This window comes from Trifolium pratense, linkage group LG7, assembly GCF_020283565.1.
Source record: "Trifolium pratense cultivar HEN17-A07 linkage group LG7, ARS_RC_1.1, whole genome shotgun sequence".
Lineage (NCBI taxonomy): Eukaryota > Viridiplantae > Streptophyta > Magnoliopsida > Fabales > Fabaceae > Trifolium > Trifolium pratense.
The window spans coordinates 3362471-3381429 of NC_060065.1; the positions used below are offsets into that span (position 1 = coordinate 3362471).

General features: G+C 32.6%; 6 protein-coding genes across 6 annotated transcripts; all 6 read right to left on the reverse strand.

Moving 5' to 3' along the window:
- Positions 1 to 247: 247 nt before the first annotated feature.
- On the reverse strand, positions 248 to 5154 carry LOC123893573. The gene is made up of 6 exons (XM_045943323.1): positions 5145 to 5154; positions 4903 to 4989; positions 4366 to 4804; positions 3320 to 4248; positions 1988 to 3193; positions 248 to 1914 (listed from the first exon to the last, which is right to left on the reverse strand). Exons 1-6 carry the CDS (start codon positions 5152 to 5154, stop codon positions 248 to 250), a joined length of 4338 nt encoding a protein of 1445 aa, XP_045799279.1.
- Positions 5155 to 7582: 2428 nt separating this feature from the next.
- LOC123893692 lies at positions 7583 to 8360 on the reverse strand. The gene is made up of 3 exons (XM_045943473.1): positions 8228 to 8360; positions 8008 to 8092; positions 7583 to 7898 (listed from the first exon to the last, which is right to left on the reverse strand). The coding sequence occupies exons 1-3, from the start codon at positions 8257 to 8259 to the stop codon at positions 7635 to 7637; spliced, it is 381 nt and encodes a 126-aa protein (XP_045799429.1). The 5' UTR covers positions 8260 to 8360; the 3' UTR covers positions 7583 to 7634.
- Positions 8361 to 8925: 565 nt separating this feature from the next.
- On the reverse strand, positions 8926 to 11259 carry LOC123893574. The gene is made up of 8 exons (XM_045943324.1): positions 11089 to 11259; positions 10703 to 10970; positions 10269 to 10418; positions 10083 to 10167; positions 9714 to 9995; positions 9505 to 9607; positions 9230 to 9418; positions 8926 to 9120 (listed from the first exon to the last, which is right to left on the reverse strand). The coding sequence occupies exons 1-8, from the start codon at positions 11257 to 11259 to the stop codon at positions 8926 to 8928; spliced, it is 1443 nt and encodes a 480-aa protein (XP_045799280.1).
- Positions 11260 to 12486: 1227 nt separating this feature from the next.
- Positions 12487 to 13718, reverse strand: LOC123893576. Its single transcript, XM_045943325.1, has 5 exons — positions 13531 to 13718; positions 13292 to 13403; positions 13023 to 13217; positions 12786 to 12932; positions 12487 to 12657 (listed from the first exon to the last, which is right to left on the reverse strand). The coding sequence occupies exons 1-5, from the start codon at positions 13716 to 13718 to the stop codon at positions 12487 to 12489; spliced, it is 813 nt and encodes a 270-aa protein (XP_045799281.1).
- A 1776-nt stretch (positions 13719 to 15494) lies between these two features.
- LOC123893691 lies at positions 15495 to 16820 on the reverse strand. Its single transcript, XM_045943472.1, has 4 exons — positions 16544 to 16820; positions 16284 to 16401; positions 16016 to 16207; positions 15495 to 15903 (listed from the first exon to the last, which is right to left on the reverse strand). The coding sequence occupies exons 1-4, from the start codon at positions 16810 to 16812 to the stop codon at positions 15658 to 15660; spliced, it is 825 nt and encodes a 274-aa protein (XP_045799428.1). The 5' UTR covers positions 16813 to 16820; the 3' UTR covers positions 15495 to 15657.
- An 83-nt stretch (positions 16821 to 16903) lies between these two features.
- On the reverse strand, positions 16904 to 18146 carry LOC123893580 (replication protein A 70 kDa DNA-binding subunit A-like). The gene is made up of 5 exons (XM_045943330.1): positions 17890 to 18146; positions 17505 to 17772; positions 17302 to 17398; positions 17072 to 17193; positions 16904 to 16998 (listed from the first exon to the last, which is right to left on the reverse strand). The coding sequence occupies exons 1-5, from the start codon at positions 18046 to 18048 to the stop codon at positions 16904 to 16906; spliced, it is 741 nt and encodes a 246-aa protein (XP_045799286.1). The 5' UTR covers positions 18049 to 18146.
- Between the last annotated feature and the right edge of the window lie 813 nt (positions 18147 to 18959).

Genomic DNA, 18959 nt, shown 5'->3' on the forward strand with positions numbered 1-18959 from the left:
GGTACACTTTTTAAAAACTGTTCCGATAAATATTCGTTACTAAAACTAGTTAAACTAGGAGAGTTATGTTGTCCTACTAGTGTGTTTTCACCCGTGCAATGCACGGTTTTTTAAAAAAAAAAAAAAAAAAAAAATTTTTTTTTTTTTTTTTTTTTTAAAAATTTCCATTAAGCAAGCATTTTTAACAATACAATAATATTTGTCAACAAAAAAAAATACAATAATAAAAATCTTAGAAATTGGATGGTCATCTACAAATTCTTTGAAAAACTTCAGGATAAACAACATTAATGGTACTTGTTTTGGCTAGACCATCATCACCGACTATGAGAATCTTCAAACCTGCTCTAGTTTTAACACGAGAAACAGCAACATATAACTGACCATGAGTAAAAACTGGTCTCGGAAGATATAAACCAACGTGACACAATGTTTGTCCTTGACTCTTGTTAATTGTCATGGCAAAACAAACACAGAAGGGGAATTGGCGCCGTCTGAAACTTATTGAAACATTCGCATCTGATGGTACCAAACTCATCCGGGAGATATAAACAATATCACCAGTATTAGTTCCTGTTACAATTTTAGCACCAATAACAATGTTCCCCATGTAGAAAACAATAAGACGTGTGCCGTTACATAGGCCAGACGAAACATCAATATTCCTTAAAAGCATAATCACAGTTCCAACTTTGATAATAAGTTTATGATTTGGCATTCCAGAACACTTGATTTCGTTCAAAAACTCAGTTGTAATCCATCTAAGATCCACACCAACATCATCATCACCTTTTGAGATTGAGTCACAACTGAGATACTCTTTCGCATCACCAGGCATTAGTGCAAGTACATAATCATTTATTTCTTCAACAACATCCAATGTTGGAGCAAGAATAGCCCTATCTTGAAAGAAATCTGGAACATGTATATTTTCAAGCAAATTTGGATAAATTGCCTCAACAATATCACCTATCGGGTTCAGAGAACTCTGAACTAAAATATCTCGAGGAATTTCAACAATTGACTCACCATCTTCGGTAATACCTATCTTACCATCTCCAATATCAAGGATCCAGCTGGCAAACTCTCGTAATTGCTCATTTTCAACTGAATTGGATGAAAATTGTAAGCGCATATTTTTTGTTAATCTCAAAACTTTGCATCCGCGCCAAAGGTAGGATGAATTAATTGTTGCATGAACAACGTCAGCGCGAGATCCTTTTGGAATAACAGGCAGAATTTGCCTAAAGTCTCCACCAAAAACAACAGTTTTCCCCCCGAATGGCAAAGATTTATTCTTAACATCAACTTCACTCATTATATCCCGAAGAGTTCTTTCAAAAGCTTCAAAAGCCCACTTATTAATCATAGGAGCCTCATCCCAAATAATTAAGCTAGTCATAATCAGCAACTGTGCCTTTTTACTACCTTTATCAATTTGGCAACAGGATTCCTTGGTAAGAACTAAAGGAATTCCAAACTGTGAATGAGCAGTTTTACCACCGGGAAGTAGGATAGAAGCTATACCACTAGATGCAACATTTACTACTATTTTTCCCTCCGAACGAAGTCTATAAGAAAGAGTTTTCCATAAGAACGTCTTCCCAGTCCCGCCATATCCATCAACAAAAAACATAGATCCAAGTCCATTATCAACAGCCTTATAAATATCTTCATATGCAATCAATTGCTCTGAATTTAAGTTACCAACATGTTCATTGTGAAGAATCCTCATATCATCATAGTCATAATTAAATTCATTCTCGAGCAAAATGTTATTGAAAATACCATTATTTTGTTCTTTTAACTTCGGCATGCATTCATAGTCCTCCAGAGATTTACCATTTGCCCGCAAATAATTGTCAATCTCAATGAGACATGATTCTTTCAAATCCTCGTCGGACATAACAAAATCTGAAGAAAAAAACTATTAAATAAAATATAAATGAAAAAAACATAAATAAACTGTTAATAGATAGAAGTTCACCTGGCAAATTCAACTCACGACGTTTTTGATACAATATTCCATCAGCCAGAATTTCCCATAACTGTTCCCAAACATTAAAAGGATCACTCATTGAGTTAGACATCAAAAAACACGAAAACATCTTTCGAATAGAGTATCCAGATCCAATATTTGCAACTTCAACAATAGCATTGATAAAATCTCGATCATCTTCCAATAACCTCAAATCAGCACAAGCTTCCCTAAATGAATCATGGACATGACCATTTACGGTTCGAAGATCCTCAAAACTGGTGCATCCAACTTGGGCAGTCAACAACAATCTTAAATAAAAAAGCTCACGCGAACCGTGTGGAATGTAGGTCAAGCGACCCACCGAACCACCACTTTTCCTCGGTTTCCAAAACCGACCATCAGAATCATAAGTGAATAAGGTTGGAAATTGAGCATATGTTAGGTGACGACCTTGAGGATATTGCCTGTTTGCAGCCATCCAAGCTAAAAACATGGTACCCTTTTCACTATTGGACTTAAGAACCTTCTCTAGATTAGAACTATCATTGAAGACCACTCTCTGATTACCTTGGGTATGGAAAGTTAATCTAGTGACTGGAGGCCACCTAAAATGAATCTTGTAAGCAAAGATCCTCCAAATAGATTCCGATGGAGACAAAAACCGGCAGTCATAGTACTGCTGTATCTCATCAACACATTCATCATCACTTTTATATAAAGTAGCAGTCACTCTATCAACTCCTTTGTTAATATACTTAAACAAATATTTAATGCAATTTGATTTGTTACAATATTCTATATTAACATGCGCTTGATATTTCATCATCAGTTTCGGATTGTACGGAACAACACTTCGATTATCTAGAATTGCTTCCTTTTTAATCACAGTGTGCCCAGAGTCTCTGCGCCTATAAATAGGATATCCACTTGGATCAAAAGAGGTATGCGACACAAATTTTTTTGGATAAAATTTAGAACAACGATGATGATCTTTCATGCAAGGAGATTCGGTGAAACCATTCCCACATGGTCCATGAATCATGAAATTTGTTACAGTTGAATAAAGTTTAGGGAACAACTTTTTATCGGGTAATTCAGCACAAATCACCGAGTCAATTGCAGCCGCTGTAGTCAATTTATCTTGAGGATCTAACCACAATAAAATGTGTGCGTGAGGCAATCCTCTCTTTTGAAATTCAATAGTATACATACCTTGTAAAAATTGATCAATAATCAATATTAAGAAGCAAGTTTTAACAATAGAACAATAAAAAGATAAAAAAAACTAAGGCAAAACATAATAAATATTTTCACAATAAAATATAGCAAATTACTTACTTGCAACAACCCTACCGAAAAATTGACCCTTTCGAAAATCTGCCATCATTAGATTTAATTTCATTTGAAATACACGACAGGTAATATCAGGTCTATATACTGAATAGTTACCAGATTTAGCCATGTGGCGTTGTATTTCCGGCCATTTTGGGTTGCAGGTGAAAGTAAGAAATAAATCAGGATAACCGAATTTTTTGCAAATGGCCATTGCATCTTGACAATTATTGAACATGTAGCGCCTCCCACCAGTAAAAGAAGACGGTAAAACAATTCGAGACCCAATGGAAGATGCAACAAAATCACCACGACTAACAGCTTCTTCTATTCCCGCAAGAAAATCCGATCGAATTTCTTCTTGATTAGACCTTACCCAGGATAACCTTTGAGATTCAATCATCGAATAAAGGTCAACTACAAACTGCTGGAATAATCTTCTACTCCTAAGAATAATAGAATCTTCGTTCATTCTCTCTTGAAGACGAAATGCTATAAACGCACGCATTGGAACACGAGTTCTTTTTTTTTTGCTTGTTGAGGCTGTCAAACGGTTAAGAGGGATTTTCTCTTGGTACTGATCTTCACCAAAAGGAAACAACAATGGGTATTGCAACGGAATATACTTTGCATGAGTTTCATGAATTCTCTTCAAATATCCATTTTTTTTGCGTACGACGATATCTCTTCCATCCTCATCGTCTCCAATATCACCAACAACCAATGCAGCCACTTCATCAAGCCTAGGTAAATTATAAACTCGGGGATCTCTTTGTCGATCACGAAATAAACGTAAACTTACAGAGACACTTTGATCAGCATCAAGGTAATCCCTAACCATACGAAAACATTTCACCAACAAATTGTGTTCATCCATGACAGCCAAAATTTCTGCCACCAACAATGGATCAAGTGCTTTTTTAGAATCCAGGGAACTACGAAAGAACAAAAATCACATGTTATATGTCACCAAAATTAAACTATCTACATTACAATTTATTAATGCAAAACAATAACATAATTGAAATATATTAAATCGAATATATAATTACCTGAAATGGGATAATCGATTTGAAACCTCATTTTGAGTATCGTATATATATAACTGAGCAAATTTTGGAGATTCACCATGTTTAGGAAGTAAGCTACCAATTCGGTGGTAGTTTTGCCCAGCAATAACAAAATGAGGAGGACCATGTCCATCATTAGATGGAGTATCAACTCTTCCTCCAAGTGAAGTGAAAGAAAACATATTATTGTAAGATCTTATATTTCCAAAAAAATGAGAACTTTTTGGGTGAAATCCATTGAAAAGAGATCTTATTAGTGGTGGTGGTTCCTCCAAATATGGTATCAAGATCTTGCCCTTTTTACAACAGAAAGAAACTCTAACCGCATTGCTCCCAGGATCCTTTTTAGCTCTCTCGTGATACCAAATCATTGCGCCACAATCCGGACACACAATATCCATATCACCAATATCCATATACTCTGTAATTTGACAATTACATTATAAATAACTAAAATTACAACCATTAATTAACTGCAAAATATACAATAAGAATCTATTAATTAGTTTGTAATCGTACCTACTACTTCACTTGATCGAAATTTCCTATTGTTTGTAAAATCAGCCTGTAGAGCATTTTCATCCTCGTATGAACAAGCAGCACGAGCTGGATAAAAAATTCAATGAAATTACAAAAAATTCCGACGATACCAAACACGAATTACAATCTCCAGGTGCGATTCGAACCAAAAATTGGATGAACAACATTCAGACTTCTCTTTCCCCTTTGTAGATTTGTATTAATCAGGCATTAGAACCAACCGATCTCCATAAAGGTATAATGATATTTTTTTCACAGTAAAAACCAGAAGGATTTCGCCCAAAAATTCAAGATTTTCAACACCAATAAATAAGAACAATCTTATGGTTTTTTTTTTTCCACTGGAAGATGATAGTTAGTTTCGTTTTTCAAAAGGGATGGAATTTTTGACTTTTTTGTTTTGTGTTTTTAGTATTGATTTAGATTTGAATTTTTTCTATTACTATGGTTGCCTTTTTGTTTTTTATTTTTTCATAAATTTTTAAGTGTGTGATTTGTTTTTTTATTTCTTAGTTTTAATTAAAACCAACTCAATTTTAGAAATAATGGGTCAAGTTTTCTGAATTTTTTTATCACTTTTTAAGTAGGCCCAAGTGTAAATAGTGAAAAGGATTCCCAATAATAGCTTTAAAACTACAATATTTAGGACTTAGTGAGGTTTTTTTTTTAACAAATAGGACTTGGTCAAACTTACTTTATGAATAATGGAAATAAAATAATGTGATATATTTTAGTCCTCATACAATTTAAATGAAAATAAAAAATCTATAATAGTATATAAAAAGATATGAAAATTTGGGGAAATTTTTTTTTTTGTCATCAAAATTATACGAAAATCAAATATCTATAAGAAACCCACTATAACACAAGACATTTTTTTTTTACATAACCTAGATAGAGAAATCCGCAGAAAGAGCTTATGAAGCACGCTAAAACAATTGGAATAAACAAATAAATATAATTGGTTGTGCTCTAAGTAATATGAAGTATCATTACATAAAGAAGAAGAATTGTTAGATGAATTTGAAATTTGTTGCTCCAACAAAAGCATCCCAGCCTTTGACCGATACACTGGTAAAAATAATATGAAAATTGTTACACAAAAAGAAAAAACCTTGGTACCATATTAAAAAACTACTGAATTTAATTAATATGCAGCATCGATGTAAAATTATTTTACACATGCGTCCAATAAAAAACCGACACATCATGTATGGTCATTAAAAAACATGATGTGTCACATTCATTAAATGACGTGGCAACACGTCACTTGATGTATGTGTAAAAATAATTTACACCGACGGTGCACAACAATTAAACTCAAAACTACTAAGAAAAGTTAAAAAAATTATAAAGAATAAACTTACATCCACGTCTAATACTAATTTTTTTAATAACTCGAGTTCTTTGCAGACGTTTAAGTTTCATTTTTTCTATACGAATGCGTCGCATCAACCTGCTTAAATTACAATGCCCTGTTGAATCAACCGTCATTATCAAAATTATGAATAAACTTGAAAAATAATTGTGCAATACTAAATTGAACTAAAGAGTTGAGAGATGTCAAAAAACATCCATATGTTCTCAAAATACAATGAAATGAGACAAATACCATTAAGTATTTATAAGAAAAAAAGGATGAATGAAACAACATAAAGGACAAATTGGGAATTTAGAGATCCAATAATTGAACCAGAATAAGACAAAATATATTATTTAACATCAATATAAATAATAATATATAAAATAGCCTACCTTAAGCTAAATTTAACTATGGTTGAAGACAAATAGACTATAAAGAAATACTCAATATGTCGCTTAATTATTTTATTTTTTTGCAATTTTTCAACTTAACTAAAATAAGTTAATATTATGATAGATGTGTATTTTTTGAGAATTACAATTACGATATTATCTTTTGAAAGGTTGCTTATAATAAGACACTTCTTAATAACTGATTACTTAATCAATTGAAACTAACTCAATAATGCATCTTTCCTAGAGCTATGTAGTGTGACTCAATAATGCATATTAGCTGTAGCTATGACATATAGATAACAGAGGGAATAGTAACCTAGTGAATGACTAACCAAAACAAAGAGAGGCAACTTGACATCATAGGAAAAAAAATCAAAATACATCTTAATCGGTAAATTTTAATATCGAGAACTTCATCAAGTAGTTTACGATAAACCAGTTATGAAAAAATTATAGCGAATACAAATTAAACAAAATCTACCGTCAATGAGTCTTGAAAACCCATCAAATAATTTTCAAAAAATTTTAATGAATATAATTTATACGATATAAATTTTTAACCAAATAATATATTTTATAAAATTCTTATTCAATACATTACTCATCTATGATGGTGAAGACTAAATAATTAGCCATCAAATAATTATCCTTTTTAATTCTCATATAATATGATAAAATACACCACATTAATCAATTGTCTGCTGATAATCAGAAGAGAAACCACTGAATAATTTTAGCTACTAAATAACTATACTCTCCTTTGGGAAGACATAGATTCATAATTAAAAACACACAAACTAAATCAATACAATTATATTTTTCATCATAGACCAAGAGAAATAAAAACACCATTAGTTAAAAACTCTGATACAATACAACCACAAGAGCCCACGAAATAAATCAAAACGAATAACACTAAAATCAATACACCCATAAGAAAATCAACAAATTAACTAACGTGAACGACGGCGACGACGCAGGATCTGGACTTGGATAACATTATCACCAGTGGTGGCATTGAAGATAACCTTATCTCTGAACTTCAAGTTGTTCTCAGTCACAAATTTCTTCCAACAAGAGTAAACATATCTGTTTTCTTTATTTTGACCTGAAGTGAAAATCTTTGAATTGTAAACTCTTCCAGATGCAACATCAATAAGATAGATCTTCTTGTCAGAGTTCATTAAACAATTTCTGGTGTATTCCCTGGGAAAATTCTACAAGCAAAAATAACAAAACACAATATTAGAACATCCCAGCAAACGCACATAAAAATCGATATTAAGTAATAAGCTAAAGATCGAAAACAAATCAATTAAACTATACCAAGACATTTCTACCCCTAGAGATTGAGGAAGTAACGACCAACTCCCACTTGAATGAGGATCGAAATTGCATTTTTATGGAACCGCTGCACATGGTTTTTCGATCGATTAAGAAGGAGGAAGACGTAGATAATCTAAAAATCAACGAAACTGAAAACTGAGATAAAAAATAAAAATATCAAAAACACAAAGATGCAAGGAACCACTATAGATCAAAAAACCTGACGGAAGGAAATTCCATTGAATTTTTCATTGAAAATTTTCTTCTCTGCAATGGAAAATAGATCTAATAATGGAGAGGCAAAAAGTATTCATCTACCATGACAGATTCTTGCAATACAACTGCTATGAGCAGTGTCTTGCATCTTTAAATGCACACAGGTGAATAAAAAATACATATAAGAAAACCTATTAAATAAAATACCCACTTGGCAAAACCCAACTCATTCAACTCCATGGGCCAGCCACAAAAAAGGGGAACACGAAAAAAATAAACAAATGGCCCACTATTACAAACATCAAACAGCCCATAATTAGAAAAAAAAATTGAACTAAGACTAATATATAAGATTCAGAGACTAAGTAACATAAGCAAATTACTCAAGGGAAACAACACAAAATTCACAAACACCAGACAAACAATAAACTCCAAAGATTGCCAAGTTCATAATATCAACACCATTACAACATCATTCCTAAAGATTAAAGAACAAACACTAAACCTGGATATATTTTAAATGGAATACTCCATTGTAATGTGAAAACATTCACATTGATTCAAAATAAGCAGGACAAATAAGCTACTACTACATTGTCTAACCTGAGAAGCATAAATATTCATCATATTTCAAAACAAAAGTCTACAAATTTCAACAAATAGGACAACTGATAACTTAATGATCATACACCACCAACATAATTAATTAAGCCTAGGACGAACCACTCTAGATTTCCCAGCAGCAGCAGAAGAACTTTCTGCATCGTCACATGGCGGATTCCTTCGATAAACCGGTCCTAGATACTCGTCAAGCAAACGTTCGGTAGTGGTAGCAGGAGATCGATACACCTTTTTTTTCATCAGATTGCATTCTGGATCAATCAAATTTGGAACAACCTGCAAATTAAAAAAAACCAGTAAATTACAAATTTAAGTATATCAAATTTATAAATTATGCAGACCATTAAATTGCAATACAATCCTAAATTCGAATAGTCTAACAAACCTTTGAAGGAATCCTGCAAAGACCCATGCTAGCATAAAAATTAATCACCTGAGGATCATCGGACACACAACGAACCTCATATACTGGATCAAGAAATTTATCAATGTGAACTGTCTTGTGCAGAATCAAAACTATACTTTTGCCAATTACCGAGTCAAATGCACGGGGAAAAAAAGCCTCAGGCAATATCTACAAAAACAAATTGATTCAACAATGATAACAATATAAATGACAGATTCAATACATTGATTCAACGAAATTAATGGAGCACCAACCGGATTATTTGGGTCAACCAATGAAATAGGAAGCATAACATGATCATAGGCCTCAATAAAACAGGCACCAGTTTCATCTTCTAACACCATTTTAACTCTATACCTAGCATGATTATACAAAAATACATCATATAATACTAAAATATAAAGTTTAACCTACACAGAACATTATTCAAGCTAATTTGATAACTTAAATTATATATATATACTTTGGAACAGCAGAAAATTCTGTTGCGTGGCAGTTCTCGCAAAAATAGGCACCGAGGTAGCTCTCAACAATGATATCACAACGACACACCGGATACCACCACGGGTTCAGTTCAACCATATCAACTATGCGAGCATTAACAATAAAAATACCAGTCTGGGGGTCATCCAATAGCTCAGAAATTGTCTTGAATTGATAACTGACATCAAACCTAAAGCCAACCGATTTATCCATCGGACAATTGCCAAGAAGTCTTCTGGTCTGGTTCAGTGCCAGAATCAATCTACATTCACAAAATGTCATCAAAACTAAGTCTAAAAATAATAAACTTGCCACATAAAAAATTTAACCTAATAACTTAAAAAGATACCCTGTCTTGAATTGTATTGATTCAGGAAAGACTGGATTAACATAGAGCCTTGTGACACGGTCAACACTTTGAACAACAATGGAACCTATTAGTACATCACATAATTCAGTTAAGAACACAAGCAAAGACACAACACAAAACAATGTATTAAGCACACAATAAAACTAATTTTGAAAAAACACAAACCTTGTTGCATAGTTATTTTAGCAAACTGGAGGACAACAATGGGCAACCCTAGTGGTTGGTTCTCCATCAATACACGAAAAAGATCAACATAGTCACCACAAAGCTCACAATCATACGAATTTCTACAGTCAAGCAATGACTTAGACATTTCTAAAATAAAACACATAACTAAATAGAGTAATTAAATGTTATAAACAGGGAGAAATAGCCAAATAAGTTATCTTAAAATCTACATCAACAGATAATAAGCTACCTATGATCCGTAAGCTTGAAAGAAACAGTCGTGGATATCGTCCCATCATCGAAATAGTTTTTATTGTGTCTGATGAAGGTTATCACACCAATTACATCTGCAAATTTTTAACTAAACAATTAACACATGATTTCACCAACAGAACAACATGAACTCAAAACAATCTTTGAATATAACTCACCAACTAAATACTTGAATCTTTCGGAAAGCTGGAGAACATTATCGGATCCGATGAGGGACATTCCATAATGTGCAATAGATGAACTCGAAGACAGATTCACATTAGTGTTAACATTAAACACAAGCATGTACCTATTATAACTTCCCAGAATCTCATGCAAGTTGTAAGTAACAGATAAATTAGACATAACATAAACATTACCCTCATCTATTAGGTTATCGAAAAGACACAACAAAAGATTAGGAATGGTTGCTTGGATTTTATGACCCTGTTTAACACAATAAAGAAAAATCAACTTAGACATTTTTCATAACTTTCCACTCAAAAAGATCAATACTTAGAAACACAATAGACTGTAGAGAACAATAATCGACATAGAAACTTACATTCCTGTCGATCAACACCATATCAACCGATTCAACATTTCCAGGAAAAACACTGTTAGAAACGGTCCACTTTCTCAAAACCCTTAACTGATACTCACCAGCAGCATTTCCACCCTTGATAAGCATTATATCATCATAAAGTTTTGGTGTTTGAACTTCGGTGGAAGACATTGAAGCGAAGATAAGAGAAGGAAAATGGGGAAATCTCTTTTTGGATAGGACAGCACTGTAGCAAGCGTACATCAGTTGCAAAAGCAACTCTGTGTTTTGGTATCTCCAGAATCAAATAGCAGAGGAAGTTTAATATATAAAATACACGCCTATGACATTGTGAGATATCTTAGTCAGTAAAAAATATCATCAACAGAGTAATAATACATCTCCTAATTATTAGATTTTCTTTTTTAAGTAGGAACACGAAGCCAAGACACGATACACAACACGAACACTAATATGTCGATGCCGATAATTTTTTTGAAAAATGATTTAATTTAGTTTAATTCTAAATATCGGCGTCGGATATGGACTCCGACATGTGTGCAAAAAGGACACACCTAATTTGAGGATTGTGATTATCTAAGCACAATGAGTATGTGATATATCTAAAAAATATTAAAGACTAAATAAATTAGAATTTCAATAAAACTAAAAAAGTGAAATTTATTTATATTTAGGACCGAAGAGAATATTAGAATCGATAGTTAATAATTGTTGTGCTACAATTATAAATAAAAATTATACCTGGTGGGTACAAAAAAAGAATTTGGTCAATGAATACAAAACACAAATTTAAAAATATATAATTTCAATAACAAAAATTATTAAAAAGCACACCCCTAGATTCGGAAAAAATACCACTGATTAACCCAATTGGGTTTAATTTTTATAATTCTTATATGACAAAACAAAATTAATACACCTTCGGGGCTTACTCATAAACAAAAGTTAACTTTTTAGACTTTTTTTTTTTTTTTTTGGCTTTCACCACCAGTTGAATCTGGTTCGGGGGTCAGTTCTGGCATCAAGTGGTTCCAGCCCCCTCCCGATCGTAGTTGCGGGGGATCGAACTGCGGTCCTCCCTACCAAGTTCAGCATCAATCACCACTGAACCAACTAACGATTGGTAACTTTTTAGACTTTTTAAATACGATTAACTTATGTAAAAAAAGCGAATTGAGCTTATAAATTTTTTTATAAATCGAACAAGAAAATCAAGTTTATTATAAATTTGACCAAATAAAGTAGAATAGCTTTTGAAATATAAATTAGAGATTGTCTGAGGACCACACATCATTTAATTATTACACATAAACTTTACCCCAATTATTAAGATACTTAACATGGATAGCTTAGATATATCAGTACCAACTTATAAGTTGTCTCCATTATTTTCCTATATCATACAACTTTCACATTATCATTCTTTGAATGCTTCTCTACATTTTCTTTCCCAGCATTAGCAAAAGCTACATGAATCTTGCGCTTTCCAAGTCTAGATCCAACGAACATGGCACCAGTAGGATTTTCAGTGTAATCAACACCCAAGCCATTATCACTCAGACACAATTTCTGAAAAAATAAACACAAATAAAATGTAAATAAATTTGCCATTAACATCTTTTAAATGGAAAATAACTAAATGAAACATAAGAACAGAGTAAAACCATTAACTTGCAGTTTAATGAAAACAAACTAACCAGTTTGGAATGGTTTGGATCAACATGATTATCAACAGCAGTGGAAACATAAGGAACACAACCATCGCCATGGATTTGAACAGAAAAATCCAAATAATTCGATACTTCAGAAGAATCATCAGCAAATGTTGAACCAGAGCTCAATTTCTGCAGAAAGAAGCACCTAACATGAATAAGAGTTTCCAATTTTTCACTGTAAAAAATGACGAAAATGATAGAAGCAGAGTAAAATCATACAGAGGAAATGTCCAGCACAGAAGGGATATATTGATCAATGAACTCATTGACAACAACTACTTCGTTGCAAATAGAAATTACTTTAAATTGAGGCAAACCAATATCCTTCTCCAACTCCATTTTCTCAACCTTAAACAAAACACCATCTCCATACATACAATCCATCTCAAAAGGGAAGAGTGAACACGACTCTCCCTGCAAAACTCGGAAGAAAATTATAAGCAATAGGTAGTAAGAATACAAATAATCCATGAGCTAAAAGAAAATACCATTGCAGCCAACAATGGACAGGTCTCAATTGCCAAAAACTCAACCTCTTCATCGAACAAACAGAACACAGCAAATTTCTCACCATCCTTAACCATCACTTTCATTCTGAACCTATAGTCAAATATAAATAAAAAACATTCTGTTATAAATAAAATGAAACCACAAAAATATTCTGTTTTATTGTAACCTGCAAAAATTAATCATACACCACCAGTTCTAAAAAACATAGCATCAACACCTTGGTTCATCTTTCCTTGACCTATCAGGATACCAAACATCAATTCCTTCGACAACGGACTCAAACCAAGCAACAACAACAAAAGGACCATTTTCTTTACAAATTAATAAATCTTGAAAATTCTTAATTTTCAAATCACCAATGAAATCTTTCAACTTATCAGATGGATTACTTTCAGTTCGATTCATATTAAAATTAATAATTTGATTCTCTAAATGAAGTTGAAAACATTAAGTACTGAATAGAAAAGAGCACACTCCTATAAATAGAATTTGAGAGGTGAGATTACCCTATTTCGAAATATTGAATAGGAGGGAAATTTTAGAGAGGAGGGAACACAAAAAAAGACAAACAGAACAAAATTTCATTCAAATCTAACAATCTAAAATTAACAAAATAGAATAAGCAACAAATCCACATCAATAATTCAAGCATGAGTTAAATTAGCTCTGAGCAAAAAATGATAAGTTACTATTATAAAAAAAAAAAATGATAAGTTACTCAAACAGGGCATTCTCCATAATAATTTATCGACACAAAAATCCAAAATTATAGAATGTGAATAAATTATAAAGAAAAAAGAATAATCCATCTATGTATTTTTTATAAACAAAAAATTAGAATAACCTAAATTATCATACTAAAATTTGCACCATAACGGGTAGGCTAAAAATCCACATTTTCGGTACGGGCACGGGTGTGGGTAATTACCCAATAAAATAACCGGGTATGGCGCAGGTAGAGGCACCTTATAACAACCCCGCCGATAATCACATAATATATTAATTTATGTTATATATGTTTTAATATAATAACATATGTATATTAGTTTAAAAATATACAACAAAAATAAATTATTGGACATTTTTCATAAAAATGTTTATTGGGTAAACTCGGGGAATTCATTCACCAAATGGGTATGGGGATGGGTACGGGTATTTTTTAAAAATGCGGGTATGAGATGGGTACAATAGTACCAAACCCATTTTCTACCCATTGTTATTACTATATATCCTTAATAATGATTGACATAAATTAATACGTTAATATTTATATTAACCCGCATCTTTGATGTTCATATCAAATCATAATGTGACAATGAAATAAACTTTAACATGAAAAATAATTATATTAAAATGATATGATTTTTTATAATCAATCAATTTATTTTATAAAAAATTCGGGTAACAGGTACGGGTATGGATACTTAAGTACCCATAGGGTATAGGGACAACGACAAATAACGTTAACCATATGGGTATGGGGATGCGTAGAAGAATTTTTTATAAATACGGGTATGAGATAGGTACGATAGCACCTAACCCATATTCTACCCATTTTTATCACTATATATCCTTAATAATGATTAAAATAAAATAATATGTTAATATTGATTAAAGAAATTAAATAATAATATACCAACAAATTAGGATTCAATTATTATATATTGAAGTTAGGAAAACAGATGTAGGGAAAATAAGATAGAAGTGGCCTTTTTAAATAAAGTTGTTGTAAAGGTATCTTATAAAATGCTTGTGATAGTGACTTTCTAGAATGGAAGGTCAACCTACATATTTTTTTTTTCACACTAAAATCCAGTTCACAACTTTTAGGCATATGATCCCACTCACCAATAAGGCAAAATGGTCCACACCAATCACCTTTGAAAGAATACTTTGCAGGAGAATAAAATGGAATTAAAGGACATCAACCTTTGTTTTTCAACCTTTGTATACTTCCAGAAAAAGACATCACATGCACCAAACAACTTAAACTATTAACCCAATCCAACATCCCCCAACAATAAAGCAACAGTATCCATTATTAATAATTTTTTAATAAAAAAACAATTGAAACATGAGCAGCAAAGGGTACAATACGTGAGAGATCAACAACAATTCACAATCACATATAAAACATCTACCAATTAATGTACATACATTCCAACATACAGCAATCCCACTTATTCAATAACATACAAGAGGCTACTATAGCACCAAACTAACTTAGAAACTACATTAGGCAAATAAGCTCTAACACTTATCAAAAGCCCTTGGAAAGAACAAAACAAAACACTAACATTATAATGGGATGAACACAAAACAGGAGGTAAAATAAGATCAACATTCATTCTTTCTCGATCTTGATCTTCCTCAGACGCTTCTTCTTTTCATCTGGTTGAACACTATCAAAAGAACTGGACAGGCACCTTTTCACAGTATTCACCACAATGTCATTTTTAACTGGACTATAACCTAGGCCAGGAGGTGTAACAGCAGTGTTTTTCAGGAGTGCAAGTGGCTGGGTTTCTTCAACAAAATCAACATCAGGAGATGCAGCATCAGAATCAAGATTAATGACTGGAGAAACATTCTGCATAAAAATGAATAACATCTTTTAACAACAAAACTACAATTAAAAATTGCATGAGAAATACCTATAATTTATATTATAACACTAACAGACATGGAAAAACTTAGATTACCCTAACAGGAGTAAGATATGGTCCCTCAGCAACAAAACTCCCAATAATCTTAGAATCCATGCACACACGCTTCACTCTAAAAGTTCCATCATCAATCCTAGTAACCTTCAATCCCTTATCAATTATAAACAACATCTTCTTACCGACGAGAAGCTCAAACTCAGCAGGGTATGAACCATCATCAGGAGCAGCCTATGGAATTAAAATAATCAAAATAACCAAGTAGAAATTCATTCCAATTAGAATAACTAAAAATCATGAAACAAACCTTGGATCTTCCAACGAAATGAGCACAAGATTTCTCTAAAATGTAACTCATATCAGTATCAAATAGAACAAACACACAAGTAGAAGCACCATCAGACACAGCAATCTTCACCCTAAACCTAAATTACAAAACTTCATATTGGTCAATAAAAGATCACCACATAACCAGAGTAAAGGTAAAACACATGAAATAAAATGAAATCCAACCAAACAACTGCAAAACATTACTAAATTACAAACCATACATTTCATTTATTTTACCTTGGAACAACTTGAAAAACATGCTTGTTGCATCCATTGCAAAAGTAAGCCCCAGAATCAGCAATAACAGACTTATGACACTTGCATGCAGGATACCACCAATCCTCCCCAGGAACAATAGAACTAACCACCCCAAAAACAGCAAAAACCCCTTCCTCTTCCATTTCACTTAGTTCAGATACAGTTTTTTTTGGATACATCCTCAGAAATTCTTCATCCATAGCAGGTTTGGCACGAGCCCCAATCACAGCAACAGTGGCATCCAACATAATACCATGCACACCAATGCTGAATAAAAAAGAAACTTTTCACCATTGACATATAATTACAACAGCCAATATGCAAAATAAATAACAATAACTAAGCAAACCTATCCTTAAATGCATCAGCTTCAGGGATATCAGGATTCACAAATATCTTTGTAGTATTGATGACATTTTGAATGGATGCTTGGTCTACAAGAAAAACCAAATAAATTCAGAGTATATTCACAAACAAAATTAAAAGAATTCCAGATTTTAACATTACCTCTAAATATCTTAACCTTTGCAAACTGAATTACAACCACAGGGAGACCTCCAGATGTCTTGCCCAGTTTCTTGTTTAACTCATCAACATAATCCCCAAACAAAGCACATTCACATTTCCCACTATAAAAAACAACACAATAAACAATCCAGCTTAAACTCCAAAACAACAAATACAAAAAGAAATAAACAAACCAATCAAAGAGAATCAATAGACAAATTAAACAATACCTAGCATCAGTCAACTCTATCACAACCATCTTTGTAACATTTCCATCCCTCACATATTCCCTCTCAGCAGAAATCCCAGATAACAAACCCATCACATCTGGCAAAAACAAACTTAGTTTCTTAAATCAAAATGACAAGCATATTAACAGGAACCAACATAAACAATGAACAAAACTTTAAAAAAAACATAATGTTAGACATACCAACTAAAAATTCATAATCATGGACATGACTACAAACTTCAGCCAAACTTGTCAATGTGAGACCATGATGAGATATATCAGAACTCTTAACAGCTACAACCTTTGTCTTAATTTGGAATAATAGCTTGTATGGATGTAGAGTAGTTCTGTAGAAACCAGTCTGAGGAACAACGGAAAAATAGGACATCTGATACACTTGTCCTTCTTCAATTTTAGACTCAAACATATACAAAAACTGCTTCCTAACAGAGGCATGAATCTTTCCACCCTATTGTAAAAAAGTAACATCAATTACTAAATCACAAAAATACAAAATCTCAATTCAATTCTTAAGTGAGTAAATTATCATCAAGACCAAAATAGAATCGCTAGCACTAGCACTAACCTTTTCATCAACCAAAACCATCTCAATTGAATTGACATCAGAAGGATTGAGGAAGGAAGACGTCTTCCAGATACGAAGAACACGCACCTTGATTCGAACACAATCCTTGTTTGGTAAAATCTCAGAAACACAATCAAACTTCTTACAAACTTTGGCCATAATGATTAAATCAGGTTTTACTTCAGGTGAGATAGAGATTTTGATGATTAGTGGTGTAGACACAACACATATTTATACCCAACCAATAATTAGATTTGAAATTCAAAACACCAAGAAATTTTAAGGATAGAGGGGGAAAATAATTGAACTCATCAATAATTGAATTGAAAAGATGAAACCCTAAAGGAGAAGAAGTAAGATTTGCGGCGAGAATAAACCCTTTCCCAAATAAACCCTAACCTGAATAGAACCTGACAGCATCAGAGAATTTTTCGTCCACCTAGGCAAATGGGAAAACGACGAAAGGGATGGAAAAACGCAACCCACCATTTTGGTGATTCTACAGTGGAAAATTTTAGACACTTATTGTCAAGATTATAGATATTCTTGAAATATTAGAAGATTTTCACATCCATCAATAGTGCAATATTGTCTCATCTTCTTATCAAATTTTCTCAAAATTTTAACCCTCCAATGATGCTTCAAATGGACTCCAGTGGGAAAAGCATTGCAGATTTGATAAATGATGACTTTGAAGAAGAGCTGTACATGTGGTTGGGACAATTGCAACATGAATGTAACAACTCCACTGTGCTAGAGGTAAAAGAAAGACAATCAAAGTCAAATGAAGCGTCTTCTAATAGAGGCAACTTCAATGCAACAAAAACAAAAGTCAAAATATCTCACTATTGAAGGCAAAAGTAAACCCTAAACCCTTGAGTTCAAGTTGAAGAGTTTGAAGATGAAAGACTTAAAAGGAGTAAAAGTTGAAGATAAAGGTGAAGGAGTTTGATTTGCAGATCCTCTTCAAGGATAAAACTGTGATGACAGACACACAACTGCTAAAATATGAGTTATTGTGTAGATTAATTTGAGTGAAACATGGAATTATATAATGCAATGATGTTAGT